Below are 19,604 nucleotides of genomic sequence, written 5' to 3' on the forward strand. Positions count from 1 at the left end.
CCCAGGATGGTGCTTCCTCATATCTTGTCACTGACCTGTGGCCTGTGTTTTCCCTCCACTGTCATCACCACTCCAGAGTGAGGCAGCAGTTGCCCCCGAAGTGGAAGGTGGACTCTCTTCCGATGAAGATGAAGGAACCAGCTCTCAGGCAAAAACGGCCAGGATCCTGGCTGCTTCCTGGCCCCAAAACCGAGAGGCTAAGGAAGAGCAGAAGGCAAAGTGCCCTAAGAAAACCAGAAGGGAAAAGGCGGCGGCTTCCCACCTGTTCCCATTTGAGAGGCTATGATGGGTGGCTGCCTCGTGATAGGCTCGGCCCCACAGGCCCCACACGTGCTGCCGGGGATGCCCAGGCCTGGAGCTGGCAGCGTCTCCGCTGAGAAGGCAGATGGGCATCGTGTGGGGCGGACAAGGATCCGAGGGACAGAAGGTCAGGGTGAGGTGGGGCTGCAGGTCTGGTCTGGGCCCAGACCTTGTCATAACCTCTCCATAGGGCAGGCCTTCAAAGCTTTCTGCTCCCATACCCTATGCCTTGAGCTGCAGAACCCTTCCCCGGAGAGACCCTCCTGCACCTAGACTTGGTTCTCCCCACTTTTGGAAATGAGTAAGTTTTTTTTACAGAAACCACTGAGAAATTCTCAGACCATGGCCCATGAGGAATGCACCAGTGCTTCTTTCCAGGCAGATTCTTCATGTCAGACGTCTGTGCTCTTGCCTGTCTTGCAGGCCCCAAACCCTCTCTCTGCAGACCACTCGTTTTCCCTCAGTCAGGTGTACTAATGCTGCTGAATGCTGTCCCCTTATGGTGTGGCGAGCACAGGTCATCTCAGATTGTGGATTGTTGGGACCTACTTTTTAAAGTTACATTTGATGATGACAGAAGACTAGAATTAAGAACCAAAATCAGGAAGATCAAAAATGCAAAGTTCTCAGAAATAAATACTAATAAAAGTGGATCATTGTTAAAACAGAATCTATTCATAACTGGATAAATGTCATAAAGCTCTATGCACTATAGATATTCAGGAGAAATAACGTTTTGAGAAAAAAATAAAGCATTTATCTAAAAAGGCTCAGCTGCACATTTTCTTTCAGATTTTGTCAGCCAAGAAAACACAATGACTGATTTGTACACACGTTGAGACCTCATCAAAAACTTTGTTTTCACATAGGCTGGGAACTTACCACACACGTGGGGTTTTTTTCCTATGTTTAATCAAGGAGATGCTGTTTCATCATCAACAGGAGCCATTATGAATCAGTTTTATCCCAGGGAAACAAACAAAACACTTGGGGTGTGACTCATGCGCAGAAGCCTGGCTGGACCTGGCTGGACCGCTCTTGTTGAGAAACAAACGGGTTGCCATGGAAACTGCAGTGCCTCACTCTCCCTGCACCAGAGCCCTTCTCCTAGAAATAAGCAACTTGTTCTCTGGGAGCTCAGTTGAACATCACCCTGTCTCTGCAGAAATAACTTGTTTTTCAGGCAGATGTCAACTCCTAGGGGCATTATGGAAGTCATATAAAACATTCGGTTTTGAGAAATACAAGGTTTTGAAAAGTTATCACCTGCTTCAAATCTTGTAGCAAAAAACACACTACAAATTGCTAGCTTCCTAGTGGACGGTTAGCAGCAGTCAACTGCAGAACAGGAGGCCAAAGGAATGAGAATGTCACATGTGTTTGGCGTTTCGTGGGCTTTCTCCCAGTTAGTCCTCACAGGAGACTGGTATGAGTAGAATGGCACTGTCCTAATTTTACAGGTGAGGAAACTGGCTCGAGAGGGCATTGATGTCCCCGACATCACACAGCCAATGGGTGGGGGACTTGGGAGACTTGGGGTTGGAATTCAGGTCTGTGCCAACCCAACGCCGAGGATGCCGTGCGCACCACACTAGATGGTGGTTCCCATCCCCCGTCTTTCTTGTAACACATTCTGAGGATGGGTGAAGTGTGAGTCATTCACTTTAACTCCATCCAGAACAGTCGACTTTGGTATTTAGGACTTCTAAATGCTAGAAATAGAGTTGCCCTTTTTAAAAAAAAAAATCTATTTTAACCACTAAAAACAACTTACAACCAAATCTAAAATCCATACAGCTTTTACTAAATTTTACAGCTCAATTCTTTTAAGATAGAAATTTCAGAAAGAATACAAAACCAAAAGGGATAATGACGAGGTCCTGTAAAAGACATTTTTATTTTGATTTCCTTTCAAAAATACAAAGGTAATACAAATTGCACGGCTTTTCAAATGTGTCAAATATTAACATTATTTTGCTCCTAAAGAACACTTGAAATTGGCAGTAATTTGGAGTCTGTGCTAGGAAGAATCACAAAGACCAAATCCCAGGGCTTTGTATACAGCCATCGTCTCGTCCCAGTCTGTTTTCCGAACGCGTCCTGTGAGGATTCGGGATGCAGTGGAACAGCCTGTGGCGAACGGCAGTGACCTGTTTTGGTCCTTAAACACAGAAATCATCTCCAGGCCCTGTTGTCTTTGCCACCAAGCAACTCAGTTTGTGGCCCAGATACACCAGGACAACAGGAGAAATTATTAGGTTGCTATTTCCTAAAGTTCTGACCCCTACTCAACTACCAAGTACTTATTTGCTAAAGCAACCACTCCCAGCAAGGCAGAACAATTTCCAAGTAGTGAAAAGATAAAAGAGAATACAAAGACTCTTTCAGCACATCAAGGTTACAACTTAATCTTCCAAAGGATGTGAGAGTGTAATTGGGGAACTTAGGAAATATGTGAATTAAGTGTGGGTAGGTTTTGACATGACAGATAAAACGAATCTCAGAAGCAGCCCCTGGAGGCCTGGCTGCTAATGTTGGAAGTGCTCTCACGATGAACGGGACGGGCCAGACTAGCACATTCAAATCCACAGCAAGCCTAAGGCTGCTAAGTGTTGATTTTGACGGGGTCACTAGGAAGGAGCGTAGGATAATGAAGCTTCCAACCTCTCCCCACTCTTGTTCCCCAGCCTTTTCCTTGGATGGTTGACTAGAAACTCAAAACCATCTTCAAATACATAGGTAGTGTCTGATGCCAGAGGACGAAAGGAAACGCTTTACCTGTAGAGATTCCCCACCTCCTCCCAGAGGGAAAAACCCTTCTGCTAACGCTTGTTTTGAAAGCATCTTAAAGCTTCCCAGTGACCCAGAACACTGACAGTGGTAACGATTTTTTGGTTTTGTTTTTAAACCATGTGTAAGTCACACCCCCATTTAACATTTCTGTGATCTGAATTAACTTCAGCTAACAGGTAAAAGGGTGTCTTTTGCTGTGAGTCTGAAATGTTCATCCAGGTTTTCTGTTTTGCTTTTCAAATCTTATTTCAAACAACTCCCTCTTAGGGTAGACGAAGCAACCAAGCCTGCATGAAGTGAAGCCATGAAACCTTAGGGCCTTTGGAGATCCCATACACTAAAATGATTCTGCCAAACCATAAAAGGAGTGTAAAGCCAACAAATGTCCAATTCATCCACATCTCCAGTGGGTTTTCTGTTTGAAAAACCAAATCAAGTTCTATCCACACGCTGGCTTTGGAGGATGTAGGCTTAGCCTCCTGGCAATCCAGTACTGACGAGAGACAGCTGATACGGGTGGCCCTGCAGCATCCGGGGTGTGGCTGTGGCGGGGCCCTGGCACTCATCTCCAAGGGTGGGAGGCAGTACGGGGTAAGGCAGCAGGTCTGTGTCGCCTTGACACCTGCGGACATCAGCTAAATGAAGCACGAGAACCAGCCACACACAGTCCCCAGAGAAGGGGAGGAAACAAGCGGAACACTTGTCACGCTGCCAGAGAGGAGCTGCCTTCTGCCCATCGAAGCTGTTTACTGGCAAGACAGGGGATGAAGAGACGTTAGCAGATGAACACCAAACCCGACATGAGGGCACGCCGCCAAGGCTGGCTCCTTGGAGAGCAGAGCAGGTGCAGAATCCACAACCAGTGTGCACTCGTGTGCAGCAGGGTCAGGGAAGTGGGGGTACGCCAGATCCTGAAGCTCACGGGGATGTTGGGTGGGTGCCAGGTCCTGTTTCACTCGAGCTTTTTGGCTGGCACCCGTGTCCGAGCAACGATGATGGGCACCAGGGCTAGGCAGCCAAGGAAGAGGGCCCACAGAGGCCGGTAAAAGAGCCAGCCAGCAGCCACAGTCAGCAGTGTCAGTGAGGTGGCCATGCAGAAGGCAAAGGCCTTCAGGCCAATGTTGACCAGGTCGCGGAAGACAGGAAACCAGTCCACTGTGGGAAAGAAAAAGGCAGTGAGGCTTCCGAGGACACCATGCTCTATGTCTCAAGTCACCAGATGGTTCCCCTCTCTAGACCAGGGTAGGCCCTTGCTGCTAGGTGAGGATGGAGAGAAGGTCAGTGGCGGAAGGCAAAAATACCCTGCTGGGGAGAGCTGAGGATCCACAAGGGGAGGAGCGCACGCTCCCGAGCTGTGTGGTCCTGCACTGCTCCAGGGAGAAGGCAAGTGTTGGGGACCGCTCTGCCTGGTTTTGGGAATTATAACTACCCGCCATGGCTAAGTATGAGCGAGTGACCTCCGGAATGTGAGCCCCTGGAGACAAAAGCTTGTCTCTGGTAGCAAATGCTGCCTACCCCCAAAGCATAGTCGGAAGTCAATGACAGGTAAGACTCCTCAGAGAGAGGGGCAACCTAAGCCAGACATGATCACTTGGGAGGCCATCATGGAAGGACTTGGGGGGCTGCAACAAAGAGGGAGCAACAGACCCTTGCCCAGTGGCTATGTGGGGACATAGCCCGAGTCCCCATTCCTCTGGGAGAAGCACTTCCTGGCTCTAATCCACTTAAGCCTGAAAACCTGATGGGGAGGGGGTGCAGCTCCTTGCCTTGCTAGAGTGGTATCCGGGGAGAAATCTGGCATAAGAAAGAATTCCTAAAAATCCTGTGAAGCCTGCTTTGCTGAGTGCTTTCATTTATATGCTAAGGGTCCAAGCAGGAAATGAGTATGTCTCCCAAAGTTTCTGCAAACCCCCTTTCCTGACAGACACTGACTCAGACTCTGAAGCCCTCAGATTTCTTTGAAATGTTATCTACTATTTGACCCTTGCCGCCCTGTATTCCTGTGTATTACAACCCAATAAAAGCCCCTAGAAGGGGCTCCAAGCCTTTTTCCTCTGAGAAACTGGCTACCTCTCCTCCCCAAGCAGATCATGTCTTGGTAGTGTTTACTTTCATCCATGGCAGACGGGGGGACTGGAGAGCAAAGTCACCCCCACAGGCAAGTGCTTGGCAAATGTTGAACTGGTGAAACCAGCCTGAGGACAATGTAAAGACATTCGACTGCAGCAGTGGCAAATGCCATTGGCTGTACGCAACACAGGAGGTGGGACAGACCATTCTACAGATGCCTATCAGGCCCCTCGGCCATTCCTGGAGGTGTTTGTGCATCCAGGCAGCAGATCCTCACCAAGTATCTACGTGCCAGCTCTATGCAGGGACAAAGGGAAACAAATTAGCTTCAGCCGCCCACGCCTCAAGCCTCTCTCAGCTACTGGCCACACGTGATGAAGTCTAGGATCCAGCTGGATCCATCGCTGTCTCTGACCTGTCTCGCCTCTTCACAATGGCATCCCATGGCTGCTGTCCACTGGGGAAATCTTCACTCAGTTCCCAGGAGGCCCCAGTGGGCTGACGCCATTGGGTTTGCAAAGCCCACCCCAGTGCCCTGCTGTGGCTCCAGCGCCCTACAGGCCACTTCGTAGCTCACCTCTGTCTACTCAGGGAGCAAGCACCCCACTTTGCCCTCATACTGAGCAGCGTTCATGTTTTTGAGCAGTGACCAGGGGCAGGCACTGTGTGTACCGCCTCATTAAACCCTCGGGCCCATTCTGCAAGGCCAACACTATTCTTCATCTCATTTACCCACAAGGTCACCAAGGCCCAGGGTGTTCAACTCACCCAAAGTCCTACAGCCAGAAAGCACGAGAGCCAGAATTTAAACTCAGGACTGTCAAAGCCCAGAGCCTGAGCTCTAAGCCATTGTTTGAGCCTTGGAAGGACAGGGGCCTTGTCCGTCCTACTCACTGTGTGGTCTGCAGGGCTCAGAGCAACGCCTGGCACACCCCAGGCAAGCGGTAAGTTCTTACTGAGTGAATGGGTGCTTTCACCGCAGGTTCCCGAATCACTCCTCCTGCACTTCGGGTCCCTCCATGCTCTGAAGTCTGTTCTGAGTCTGGAATGTCAGCATTCCAGACGGGAGAATCAGAGAAGGGCCATCTGAGATAGACTCCAACCTCCTCATCTTAACAATGCGGACACAAGTCTCCAAGAAGGGAGACAGCCTGTCCAGACCACACAACCGCGATGGGCTCAGTACAGAGGAGAAGGATGGAGTCTTCTATTCAAACTCAGATCTCCTGAAGGGTGCCCAAGGTGCAGCTGGCCTTCCCGAGCACACTTCAGCTATCCACAGAAAACCTTGGGGCAGAGTCCCTCCCCTCCCTGCACCTCAGTTCTCCCATTCGTAAAATGAGGTGGGCGGCCCTCCCAGCTCTGAGAGTCAGATATGTGTGCCCAGACCTCTCCCCAGCTGGCATGGGTAAGTGGGGGAGAGGTTTGCTGGGGCCCAGAGAAGGCTGACAGAATCACTGACTGGGCAGAGACACAACTGGGGTAAAGGCTCAGAGGGAAAATCCTCTGAAGCCCCAACCTCCCGTTGCAACAGTCTGACCCATTGCTTACTCAATCAGCCCAGATGCTCAGTCCTGAACCAGCCCGGGGCGCTTAGTGCCAGGGCTCACTGGTGCCAACAGGGCTCACTGGTGCCAACCACAGACCAGGGGAGCAGCCCAGCAAACTCTCCCTTATGTCCCAGAATTGCTGGCTAGCCCAAATATAGCCCAGTTTTTCGGGTGGGGAATGAAGTATAACAATTTTTTAGTGATTCCTATTTGCCAAACATTTCATAAAACTACAAATCAGGTGTGAAGTAACTGAAGCTGAGACAGGACGGAGGATAGCATAAGGGTTCAGACAGCTCTGACATCAGATTTCAGGCCTGGCCACTGCAAAGGCTGGCCAGCCTCCTCACCATGGTTACTCAGCCGTAGGATGAAGGGAAGAAGGAATGATCAAGGAATTGGACAAAGCAGAGCCAGGTCCCCAGACCCCAGGGCTAGGCCAGCTTCCCAGGATGGGTATCCACTCTGCCCTCACCCCTGAGACATCCTGCCTCTCCTGCCTGCCTTTCTTTGCTCAGCCATCTCAGGGCTATGGAGTGGGGACTCAGAGATGGACCAAAGGGCCAGTTCAGGCCCCAGGGCCCACACCACTGGGGAGAAAGGCTGACAGGGGATGCTGTGAGAAGTCTGGAGGAAGCCCAGGGCACTCACAGAGGGTGGGCGAGGCTCCCTGCCCCTCCCTTCGCACCTACCCAGGGTGTAGAAGATCCGAGTCATGAGGCTGATACCCGTGAACATGGCCATCCAGCCAGCAGCCCGCAGGCCCCACGTCTTCATGGAATTGCTCTTCTGTTCTCTCAGAAACACCTCCTGCAGGACACGGGGTAATGTGGTGTTACACCTGCTGTCTGAGGGGGTCACTGACCTGCCCAGCTGGCAGGCCAGGTAGCTGAGGGGGACATGCCCCCGCAGCAGACCCTGATCATTTCTGAACAGACCAGAGGGAGACGAGGGCACACCTCCCATGCGGTGTATGCACCTCCCCAGCCTAGCACAGGAGGGCAGGGTGTGCATACAGATCTTTGTGGAAGGCATGGGCCCTCCTCAGATCACAGCCCACCTCCTTCAAGAGCCCTTAGCCCGACATCTTGTCCTGGCTGGTGTGGCTCAGTTGGTTGGAGCATCATCCCATAAACAAAAAAGTCGTGGGTTCAACTCCCGGTCAGGGCACATACCCTGGTTTCAGGTTTGATCCTGGGTTGGGGCACGTATAAGAAGGCAAACCAATCGATGTTTCTCTCTCACTCTCTTCCCCTTTCCCTCTCTAAAAGCAATGAAAAAATGTCCTTGGATGAGGATAAAAAAAAAAATCTTTAGCCCATCTGGAAGGAACGTGACTCCCTGACACCACAGCAGTACCTTTCTGGGAGTCATTTACCAACATCTGTGACTGGGGACGTTTGTGCCTGCCAGGCGCTACGGAAACCACTTCGTGTATGGTACCTGACTTGCTCTGGGATGCTGGCATCTCCCTCCCAGGGGAGGGGGACAACCCCCTCCGGTTTCCCTCCTACTTCTGAGGCTGCCCCTTCTCAGTCCCCGGGGCTACTCCTTCCCTCTGACCATCCCCTAAATGTTGAAATTCTCCAGCTGCCTCAGTCTACACTCTCTCACCAGGAAATCCACCCGCACATCAGGGCCTCTCTTAGGCTGCTGCCACGGCACCTCCCTGGTCCCCCCACGCCCCGCGCTGTGCCCCACCCACCGCCTGTGTGACATCTCCACTTCACGTCCTGCCACATCCAACACTGACACTGGAGCTTCCACCCGAACCTGTTCTTCCATATGACCTGCATCTCAGCAAATGGTTGCACCCACCCACCTGCACAAGCCGAAATCTGGGTGGCACACTTGGCTTGTTCCTCCCCTCACCACCTCCCATCCAGGTCATCAGCAAGTCCTGTCAACAGCCGTCCCCATTTCCTCAAACCCTCTCTCACCGTCGCACTCTCCCACCAGGACCTCTGCGGCAGCCTCCTCCCCGCTGGTCTCCCTGCTGCTGCCCTGGCCACCACCTTCTCCATGCAGCAGCCTGCCAAGACCCCGCGCCTGTGCCCCAGCCCCAAGGCTGCCTTTCGGAGACCAAGCCAAGCGTCGTCCTGCCTCGGGCCTTCACGCATGCATCCGCTGTGCTGAGAGCACGCCTGCCCAGAGCCACGCCTGGCCAGCTCCTGCACATTCTGCCAGTGTGGGCTTAAAGGACATTTCTTCAGAGAGCCTACCTCATCACTATCTGCGGTGACAGTGTGAGAGCTAACATTCACTGCTTACTATTTACCAGTCACCGTCCTAGGTGCTTTGCAAGTATTATTCAATCCACAAAACAACTTGATGAGGTAGGCACCCTTACTTCACTTTACACATGAGGAAACTGAGGCTCTGAGGGGATAAGTAACACACCCAGGGTCTCACCCGAAAGTTAACCAAGCTGCAAGCCTGATGGCAGGGGTCACGTCTGTTCTGTCCCTATGACCCTGGTGCTGAGTAAAAACACATCGAATGGATAATCTTCACAACAACCACATAAGGTAGAGATAATTGCAATAATCATCTCCTTTTAAATCTCCATTTCACAGAGGGGGTCAGGCTGAGAGGATAATCGACTGGCTTGAGGTCCCACAGCCAGCAGAAGGCAGAGCAGGGCTTGAGCGGGGCCTGCCTCCAGTGCCCCTGCTTGTCCACACTGCTCCCTCCTGTTCCCGGGACTGAAATCTGGACCTCCCAACTCGCAGGGCTGGCCCGGCTTTTGCAGGGGCTGCCTCCATGGCTCTGAGCCTTCTCTCCTCCCTCTCCCCAGAGCCTGTGCTGGAGGCACAGGGTGATCAGGAAGCTCTGCCCATCTGCTCTGTCACAGCCTTCCCTGAGGGGGAGTGACCTAAGCCGTGAGCACCGCCACGCCTCTCTAGGGGGACAGCTCTGAGACCGGGGCCTCTACCTGCAAGAGGATGGAAGCCTGGGGACCCGGCTGGAGCTCTGGGAGAGAGGGAAAGGCCTGGACAGGGCCTCCTAATTTTAGAAATGCCCCAGGTGGCCCTGACAGCTGCTGGAGGAAAGGGTGACTCATGCCCTGCCAGGCTGGGAGGTGACAGCCCCACCCTGAGATCGGCAATCCCGCTCCTGGGCTGCAGCCCAGCCACACTCTAGTCCTGGCTAGAGAGGGCTGGGCCCATGCAACACGCCGGGGCTGGGGGCTAAAGTGAGAGGGATGACAGCTTAGGGCCTAAGAATAGGGTCAAAAGGGTCCCAGCTAAGCCCTGACACCTGCCTGCTGCCCTTACCCATTCAAACCCTTCTGGATGCAAAGCCCAGCAATCCTATTCAAAGCACAGAATATACCAGGAGTGGAACACTCAGGAGTGGTACACTATGCTCATCAACAGTGTAAATGCCGTGTTTTCTGTAAAGGGTTTCCTTCCCAGAGAAAGTGGCTAACTTTAGGCATGCAATGGAGCTAACTGGTACATCTTTGTACCCCTTCTCCTTGGAACTCAGGTGACATGTGACCCTCTCTCTTCCTTCTACGGGAGGGAACAGGAGTGCCACCCTCACCCTGTCCTAGGACTCTGCTCAAATCCCTTCACTGCCCCCCAAATGCTGAGGGGCCCCTGCCCGCTCAGCAGCCTTGCCCCCCGACCCCTCTCCCTGGGCAGTGGCCACACGGACGCTCCTGATGCCCCAGCAAGGTGAACTCTGACCTGCCTGGACTACTTCCAGCACCAATGCCTTCTCTCCACTTGGCACTCAGCAGAAACATCACTCAGAGAGGCCTTCCTTCCCACTGTCGGAGCAGATGTCCTATTGTCATGCCTGTTCACCCCAAAGCATCGTGTCTCCTTCGCAACAGCCAGCACAAGGCGCCCTTACTTGTTTTACTGCTGAGTGTCTCTCCCCCACAAGACTGGAAGCCTTCTGCCCACTGTTGCGCCCAGCACAGCCTGGCACACAGGGAGATGCTTACCCTTTTTATTCCTTGCCTCCTAGCACCGGCTCTGACACTAGTAGTAGGTGCTTATCAAATAACCACAGGAGGGAAGTGCCAGGGAGGGAGACACCAGTCCCTCCATCACAGAAGTTGGCTGCTCACCTCTGGTGAGAAGTCCCCGTGGTGCAGGAGAAGCAAGGTGTCCCCAGACTTGGTGGAATATGGGACTAGCTGGTCACCTCGCTGCCGGGCAATCACCGTGACCTGGCCAGAGAATTCAGCATTAGAACTGAGGGAGTGACCAGCCCGCCCAGGCCCGCACCCCTGGACACTGTCTGATACGGATGCGAGTGAGCCCCAAGCCATCCCTGAGCCTCCAGCTCCACACGTCAGCCTAGGGCACTGCAGCTGCTGGAGCTCCCACAGAGTCACTCCATTTGCAGCGCCACAAAGGCCCCTGGGCAGGAGCAGGGTCTGGGCTGGGGGTGAAACGTACTCGACAGGGTCGGAAATGTGACAGCAAGCATGTAGAGCAAAAACCAGGGGCTAGTGGAGGAGGGGCTACCTGTGATCAGAAGAACGCTCATTACGCATCATTATGAGGTCCCCCGAACTACAGTTCGCAACCTGGGGTCAACTGATACCCATGGATGGCTTCAGGGGACAGACCGCTCAGACTGCTCAAGGGCGCACCCAACTGGGTGAGTACAAGCACAGGAACACAGCTCCCAGACGGAGGGTCCAAAGGAACATTCGCAGCACCACCCCGTGTTTGTGCCCAGCAAGAGCAGGAAGCCCTGCCTTAGTCCGCGCCGCAGGGGCTACATACCACATGGGCCGGGCCCAGGTCAGGGTCATCGCTGCTCAGCCCTGCATAGGAAAAGGAAATGCGCAGGTCTCCGACCTGGGGGTGGAAGAGAAGGGGGTGGGTGAGGCCAGGAGCAGCCAGCCTGTGCCTGGGTCCATGGCACTGTCAACCCCCTACACTAGCCCCCTTTTCCCGACTTCACAGCTTTGCCCAGGTGGTTCATCACCTAGAATGTCTCCCCCCTCCAATTTTACTCGGCCAAGTGCAGCTGTGGGCTCCACTGCACCGAATCAGAGTCTTAAGCCAGAACTTGACTGCTGTGTATTACTGAGGGAGGGTACTCCGAGGGGCCTGATCTCTGCTCTCCAAACTGCCCAAGCCCCTCTGCACCTCCGGATACTTGGGGTTTTCACTGTGGTAGAAATAGTCTCCCCGGCGAATGATGTCCACGTGCGGGTCCTCCAGCTTGGACAGGCTCAGTGGCTTGAAGTTGTCAACTTTGTCAATGAGGCCTAAGAGGAACAGGGTAGTCAGAGACAACGTGTGCAGTTTGAAACACCCCTCAGCCTGGCATCCTCCCCACTGCACCCCCACACAGCCCCGCTGACCGGCGCCCTCCTGGCTCAACCCCCTCGGGGTCTTCGCACACGCGCCACACGCAGAGCGGTGTTCTACAGCTCCGTGCCCTCCTCTGCTGCTCCTGTGCCAGCCCCACTGCAGTCTCCATCCCCTCCAGGAAGCCTTCCCTGTCCCGCCTCCATCCAGGCAGAGAATGGAGACCACAGCTCTGGAAATGGTCTCAAGCCTGTACCCATTCTACCTTGGGCCTGCTTATCCGTGTGTAAGCCTGGCTCTCAGCTGCATGGAAACTACCTGAGGCCAGGACTGGCTGGCACAGCAGGCACTCGCTGAGCAACAGAGCAGACGGCAGACTGGCCAAGCTCTGATCGCCAGCCTCCACTCCCTCACCTTGGCTCCTTGGGCCCTCAGTGTCTTCTCTCCCACCTTTCTGGGTTAAGTCCAGGGACAGAGCCCTAGGAGGTCCTATGGCTGGTGATACTGCTTTTCCCCTTGACTATGAAATAACTTGGGGGTTGGGGGTTACAATGAACCACCTACTACCTGGCACAGGCTAGATGCCATATGGGGCTCATCAGTGGAGCCCCCTGGGGAAGCCTTGTCTCTACAGCTGGCTCAAGGGGTGCTTAGGGAAGGGCCCTTGGCTTTGTCTGGTCAGACAGGAACCAGCACCCCAACAGTGACTGGCAGTCATTCTCTGGAATAATCTGGGTGTCAGAGGAATCTGCCCAGGGTGGGAGGGTTCTACACAAGTCCCCACCTCCTAGAGATTTGCCTTCCCTCGGGCCCCAACCCAAAACATGATCCTCGGCAAGCTGCTGGCTGATCCCATTCCCAGGGCAGCGGGGCCCCTTTACCCACATAAGGGCTGAGTACAAGAGACACCAGCTCCTGGGAGGCGGCCAAATGGAAGCACAAAGCCTCTGGGCTGGCAATGGCTCACCTGAAGGGGTCAGAGACTTACCCGCCGAGAGGAAAAACCTGCCAATCTGGACGAAGGGGGCTGTTGCTGTGAATGACTCCACTGCCATGGCACTGTGGGTGAGAGGGAGATGTCAGTGAGGCAGCGCCCCAGGTGGGAGCCATGTGGGTTCCTCAGGGTTGGGCTTGGCAGGGTCCCTGCCCAGGGGGATGCTGCAAGTCCAGACCAGCCCAGGCACTGCAGACATCTTGTCTTTACCAGCAACTCCTTTCCCTGGATATTCAAGTCCCTCTTCCCTGGATGGTGCACCCTCATTCTGTCTCCTGTCCCTAGAGCTTCACATCCTCCTGCCCAGACCCCTACCAGCCTGTCTCACCCCACCACCAGCCATCAGATGGACGTTCCGTGGACCTCGAGCCCTCACTGACCCTTCCCAGCCCCAGGTAGTGACCCCTGTATATTCGAGGCCCTACGGCACAGCCTGCCCCGTGGCTGCACACAGCCCGCCCTCCAGGGTTGCTTCAGCATTAGGCCTGCTCCAGCCCCAGGTCCCTGAGCGAACCCCTCTCTGCCCAGCTCCTACAAAGGCCCAGATCAAATGCCGCTGCCTACTGAAAGCCCTTCCTGATCGTCCTCCTAGCCCCACAGCAAACCGCTGCCAAATGCTTCCCTGGTGCTGTAATGTACACGCAAACCCCTTCAGGCACTCGCTCCAGGCCTTATATTCCTGACTTGTTTGAGGGTAGCATGGATCTTGCCTCTGTATTCTCAGCACCTGACGCAGGAGCTGCCTACCCTGTGTCCAGACTTGTGCCAGAGAGAGCGTGGTCATCACAGGCCACGGTGTGGCCCACACATCCAGTGCTCTAATCAACTCATGAAGCAGAAGTAGCTCAACCCCATTACTCAGATGAGAAAGCTGAGGCTGCACTCGGGCCCGGAGCCCAGCCCTCACCTGGGATTTTTGTGGCCAATCTCTCGGTCAAAGTTTCTGCTGTTGATGATTTCTGACTTCCATTCAGGGTCTGTTGTGGGAAAAGGGAACAACTCAGCAACCGTGGCAGGAGTGGTCACATGTCCAAGGCCTACTAGCTCCTCGTCCTCTTATCTAAGCCCACGCACAACCGCTTCATGGATGAGGGGCAGCTCCCGGAGCCTCACTGGAGGGATGAGAGAGCAGGGCTCTGCGACCAGCACTCGGGGCCCCAATGCCTGGTTCTGTGACCTTCCCCACTATAAGATGTGCCCAGGATGTACCCAGGATGTACCCATGGCTCTTGAGGATGGGGGCCCATACTCACTGTAGGAGTACCTCCTCTCTGTTTTCACCTGCCCGTCCTCAGTATACTCCCTGCAGGGAAAGCACAGCAGCCCAGAGTCAGCCTATCACTCCTAAGGCATTCCCATCTCAAAGCGTCTCCAGCTGGAAGCAACTTGGGGCTCCCCTGTCAAACTGTCCAAATGGTATGGGCCTTGTCTGCACCAGCCCAGAGACATGATGCTCACTCCCTAATAGACAGCGAGCTCCAGCCCTCCAAGGCCCTGACTGGAGAAAGTGCTTTCTCATCTAGAGCTGAAATCTGCCTCCACCTGCTTACACAAAGGGTCTTGGCCCACGCCCTGGGCTCATGGATCTGGCTGTGCCCTCTGCCCCAGGACAGCCCCATGGGGGCCCTCTGCAGTTGCCCTCCTCCAGGCTGAGCTGGCCTGGCTGCCCAGCCACCTCCCCACCCCTCAACTCAGAGTCCATGTGGCTCAGGTGGGGCTGACCCCACCCTGGCCAATAAGAGCCTCCCCTGAGACTTGTTAGAACTGATAGAATATAAATCTGGAAGCCACTTCTGTCCCCTTATGGGAGAGGAGATGGAATTAACACATGGGAAAAAATTGTGGCCTGGAACCAGTAATATTTTAAACTCAGGCATCTGTGGAACTTTCCAGATAAGGGAGCTAATCAATCCCCCCCTTCTTTGGGCCACTATGCATCAGATTTCTGCCCCCTTCAAACAAAAGATCATTCGCAAATAAGTTCAGGATAACAGGACATTTCTCTGACGGTAAGATTTTATACCTTAAATTGCAGAAATGTCAAAACGAAAGCCACCTGCATTTTATCCTAACATCTGCACCTCCTCCACCCCCAGCTGACTGCCACTCTCTGGCGCCTCACCTGGACTCCTCGGTCTCCACCCACTGGTACATCTCCACGTGCCGCCGCAGCTTCACAGCTGGAATGTGGACCCCATAGTTTGGATCGGACAAGAGCTTCAAAAAGAATCAAACAAACCAAAACCAAATAAATAAAGAACAAGACTCACACCAGCCCAGAACGCCCAGCTCGGGGGAAGCTGGACTAGAAAAGAAACAGGTACAGAGGACGGGGCAGGATGGAGAATACCATGGTCACTTCACGTGGGAGAATAGGGAGAAGCTGCTTGTCCCGAATTCTGAACACCCAATGCCTGTGACATGTGCCTCCCAGCGCAGGCTCAAGCTGAGAGGCCCAGTGGCATGGTGGCACTGGTGCTCAGTGCCACATTTAGTGCTCAGACAGGAAAGGTTGAATAACCAGAGTACCTTTGTAGCCTTGAACTAGAGCACATGCTAACCATAATCATTAATGTACCTATTTGTAAAGCTCATGCCACCTGCCAGGCACGAGGCCAGGACTTCAGCTACTTAATCCCATAAAATCTTCAAAACTGGCCCCCAATTTGTTACAATTATTCTCCCCAGGAAGACTTGAGATTTAGGAGTGATGGGTCCACACAGCTTCTGAGTGGTGGAGACAGTAATCACAGACCTGTGTGTCCATCTCCTAGGTCCGTGTTTTCAAAATCCTCAACCAAACAAAATCTAGTGACATGCCCCAAGCCTCCAGTGGGTCAGCGACCATCGCCAAACACACCTTGGACGTCCGCAGGGCCCCAATCATGTGTACCAGCTTCCCCTCGTTTTCAGGAGCCACGGTGTGGATGCTGTCGGGGGACACGACGAGCGAGAGCCCCTCCGCCAGGGAGGTTGCCGTCTTCAATGCGCGGCCCTGTGGGCAAAGGGAAGTGAGGATTTTGACAAAGTCAGGCACAGCCTGACGCAGTGTCTCAGGGTGGCATGGGCCTCAGAGAGCACTGAGGCTGCTCTTCCCATTTGACGGTTGGAAAACTGAAGTCCAGCAAGTGGCACAGTTGGGACTGGAACCCTAAATTCCTGCTTTCCCAGGCAGACCTCTCCCCACCACCCCACTGCCTCCACACTGGAGCTAGCTGGTGTTCTGTCTGCCCCGTGCCCTTTCCCCCATTTTCTTCTGTCTTCTCCTCTTCTCCCAGTCCATGTGATTTACATGGGCCAATCAGTACTTTGGTCCAAAGCATGTGACCCAGGCCTAGCCAATCAGTACATGTATTCAGTGGCCACAGAGACTGGTTAAGAGAGAGGACCGAGACCCAAGCCAGGACTCAAAGATCTCCCTGCAATGGTTGCTAAATTCATTTAGAAGAAGACGGTTTCTTTGTTCTCTGTGGTTGCTAAGCTGATTGGATATGATCCTGGAATTCCTTATCCAAAACAAAGAGTCTGTCAAAGAAAAACCCACAACAGAGAAACACAGGCAAGAGATGGAAAAATGGAGATTTCTGGTGACCCAACATGAATGCCTGGATCCAACCATACATGAAGCTGGTTTACCCCAGGATTTCAAGTATGTTAACCTATTCGCTCACTTCCCATTATTTCACATAGTATGTGTGTATGTGGGGGACAAGGGGGGGTCACAACAGAAAGAATTCTGATTAATTCAGTATCTCCCTCTCTCTTATGTAAAATCTAAGCCCTTATTATTAAATCCAGCCTCTAGCTCCAATAAACTTGGCTCCCTGGCACTACAGGGATCCTCATCTGCACAGTGGGACCCTAAACATTTTACCTCATTGGTAAAAATTAAGTAGAAGGCAAGCAAGAAGGTCATGAGGCCCACAAACATTCCACCCGAGGTCTCGCTCAGCCGCTGTAGGAAGCCTGGTTGAGGGTCAGTTGTAATTTTGACATGTTCTCTTCTGTTACTTGTATTAGAATACTGAAAAAAGAAGAAGAAGAAGAACAACAAAAATTAGTTTCTTTAAATAAATTAAATTTCACTATTTATACTGGTTTTGTTTTAATTATATATGGTAAACATACACATATACTACGTGTGCAGTTTGACAGATTTTGACAAATGTAAATCCCACCTGACCCGCATCCTAACCACAACACAGAACATGCCTATCACCCGGAACTTTTGGTTCCCTTTTCCTACCAACACGCCCCTCCCTCCGCCTTCCAGAGTTAACAGCTATGCCAGTAGGCTGGGTAGTAGCAGGACACACGCAGTCTACATTCTGAACCAAATTTCCAATAAACAGGATGATGGAGACTTCCTCTGCCCATTCCCCACTACCCACGCTTACACCTCCCCTGGCCTGAGGGGCACCCTCCTGTGCCTTTCTTCCTTCCCTTCAAGGCCATCTGGATGTTGGCTACATAATGTGTGTTGAATACCTTTATGTGTCCTCGGTGACACACACCCTCCCAGTCCCAGCACTCTGGGCTCAAAACTAGTAAGAGGTGGGAACAGAGGTCAACACATAGGCCTGAAAATCACTTGCTGTGAAACCCTGGGTAGTTGCTCTACCTCCCTGATCCTGTTTACTCACTTACAAAATGAAGACAGTAAGCTGTGCCGGTGACAGGACAGTGATTACACTGATTAAGAATTCTGTCACCTCCCTGCTCCCCCACCACCAGGGCTGGGCGGCTCCTCCCCAAGACACACACCCGGCCACTAGATGAATCAACAAAGGCTTGGCAACAGAGGATACCCAAATTCAACTGCATTCCTCGGCAAAGGTTAGGTCCCAACATACCCAAGATGGTCTCTGCCCACCACATGGACCATCCATGTTAGAGTGTTAAGATTTTTTTCATGTACTAAGTACCCACTATACACCAGGCACTGTTGAAAGCACAATCTCCCTTAAACTTCCCATCCCTCTAGAGATTACAGCCACACAACTACAGAGAGGAGGAAAATGGAATTGCCTCCAGGACTGCCTGACTCCCACAATGCCAAAACCTGCCAACCGGGCTGCAAGACCTGTGAAAGTGCCTTCCTCTGCTGCGGAAATTCCCCATCTGTAAAACATGGTGGTGGTGTGGAGGGCAGACAGGAGTTCACCTGGGGGAGCAAGCCAGTCTCTCCTGACTACCCTCTACCCTGGCAGACCCTGGGTCTCAGGGACCACCTCTGAGGCTTTTCTAGGTGCAGCGTTCAAGGCTTTCCAACACAACTCTAACCTGGGGCAGAGTGCACTGGGGCTGTGGGTGACACAAACCCTGCCTCTCAAAGGGTGTGGGAGGCAGAGGGGACCCTTGGAACAGAGAAGGGGCCTGGAAAGAGGGTTTAACAAGACAGGAGAGAGTGGGTAGGGCACTCCACCAAAGAAGGAGGAAGGGAGGGAGTGTCTGGGGCTGGCAGGGCTCCCCAGCTGGCTCCAGAAGCACTTTCAATAGAGAAAGGGAGTGGTGAGTCACTAGCTTCTCCCATATACAGCACCCTGGTGGAAAGGGGCACTCGGTTTGCTAAGTGAATGTTGGGCTTAAGTTGAAACATTCCTGAGAAAGGCTGGCTGCAGGGACAAGAGGGCAGCAGCCTTTTGACAGAAATCACCTTCAGTCAGGATCTCTCTAACCGAAACCACGCTAGGAGGACGAGAAGTCTAGCAGTAGGTAAATGCTTACAGTCATCCTAACTCTTCCGCTCCCAAACAAACCTGAGCCCCTTACATACCCACCTAGGGAGGGGAGTTCACTGACTGACCAGAAAGCCCTGTCTGTCCCCTGCTGGACAGCTCCGCCTGGGCGGTATCGGCTTCCCCCAACTCCCGCGGACTGGCCCCCTCTCTGAGGTTACATCCAGCTCCGCAAATTTGAAAACTTCAAGGGCCTATACGCGGTAACTGGGAATGAACGGAAGGGTTGCGGAGAGGTGCCGAGCACAAGTAGATGCCAATGTCCGAAGCAACACCTCCTGAGTCTCCCTCTCCACAAATTAGTGACCCGAGGAAGAGGTGGACCAAGGAATACGGACAAAAGGAGTCTGGACAGGCTAAAACAAACTAACAAATTAGCTGCTAGAAGGTATAGATACAGCATGAAGAGGGAAGCAGGGGGGCAGCCGCACCGACATGGGTCTGACAAGCAAAATGGACCGAGGAGGCCCCGCGGGAAAAGGAGGCCCCGAGACCTGGGGAAGACTGGGTGTGGCCCGCCAGACTAGGAGACACTCACATTCGCGGCCATGGTGAGACCCGGCTGGCCGGCCCGTCTCGCTCAGCTCAGAGACGAAAGGAGTTTACAACCAGAGTGCGGAGTGCAGAGGCCTCTTGTCTGTCTGAGTTGCGAAAACCCGCGCGATGCCCAGAACCACAGGCAACGACGTGCTGCAAGGTTAACTCCCCGTGGTCTCCAGCTACTCTGATCCACCGCGCCGCAAGGTCTTCTGGAAAACGTAGTACGCGCTTAGGTGCTTCCTCCGCAAATTAGCAAAATGTGGCGTATGTAACTGATGCGCCTGCGCATTGCAGGACTTTCTGGGAAGTGTAGTCTTCCTGAAGTCTGCCTGAA

At 53.2% G+C, this 19,604-nt stretch overlaps 2 protein-coding genes across 3 annotated transcripts in view; one reads left to right on the forward strand and one right to left on the reverse strand.

Annotated features, from left to right (window-relative positions):
* The window catches only part of XPC (XPC complex subunit, DNA damage recognition and repair factor), a 41,383-nt gene extending 40,315 nt beyond the window's left edge, over positions 1–1,068 (forward strand). For both annotated transcript variants that reach the window (XM_037051339.1, XM_037051348.1), the window contains exon 16: positions 77–1,068. In XM_037051339.1, coding sequence (XP_036907234.1) covers positions 77–286 — 210 coding nt within the window. In that variant the 3' untranslated portion in view covers positions 287–1,068. The remainder of the gene's footprint in view (positions 1–76) is intronic.
* Positions 1,069–2,256: 1,188 nt separating this feature from the next.
* Positions 2,257–19,514, reverse strand: TMEM43 (transmembrane protein 43). Its single transcript, XM_037051368.1, has 12 exons — positions 19,269–19,514; positions 16,867–17,016; positions 15,853–15,987; positions 15,115–15,209; positions 14,246–14,295; positions 13,900–13,969; positions 12,987–13,057; positions 11,834–11,955; positions 11,465–11,539; positions 10,798–10,899; positions 7,406–7,523; positions 2,257–4,248 (listed from the first exon to the last, which is right to left on the reverse strand). Exons 1-12 carry the CDS (start codon positions 19,278–19,280, stop codon positions 4,046–4,048), a joined length of 1,203 nt encoding a protein of 400 aa, XP_036907263.1. The 5' UTR covers positions 19,281–19,514; the 3' UTR covers positions 2,257–4,045.
* Positions 19,515–19,604: the final 90 nt, after the last annotated feature.

This window comes from Sturnira hondurensis, unplaced genomic scaffold, assembly GCF_014824575.4.
Source record: "Sturnira hondurensis isolate 20B ecotype Veracruz unplaced genomic scaffold, ASM1482457v3 Scaffold0000867, whole genome shotgun sequence".
Lineage (NCBI taxonomy): Eukaryota > Metazoa > Chordata > Mammalia > Chiroptera > Phyllostomidae > Sturnira > Sturnira hondurensis.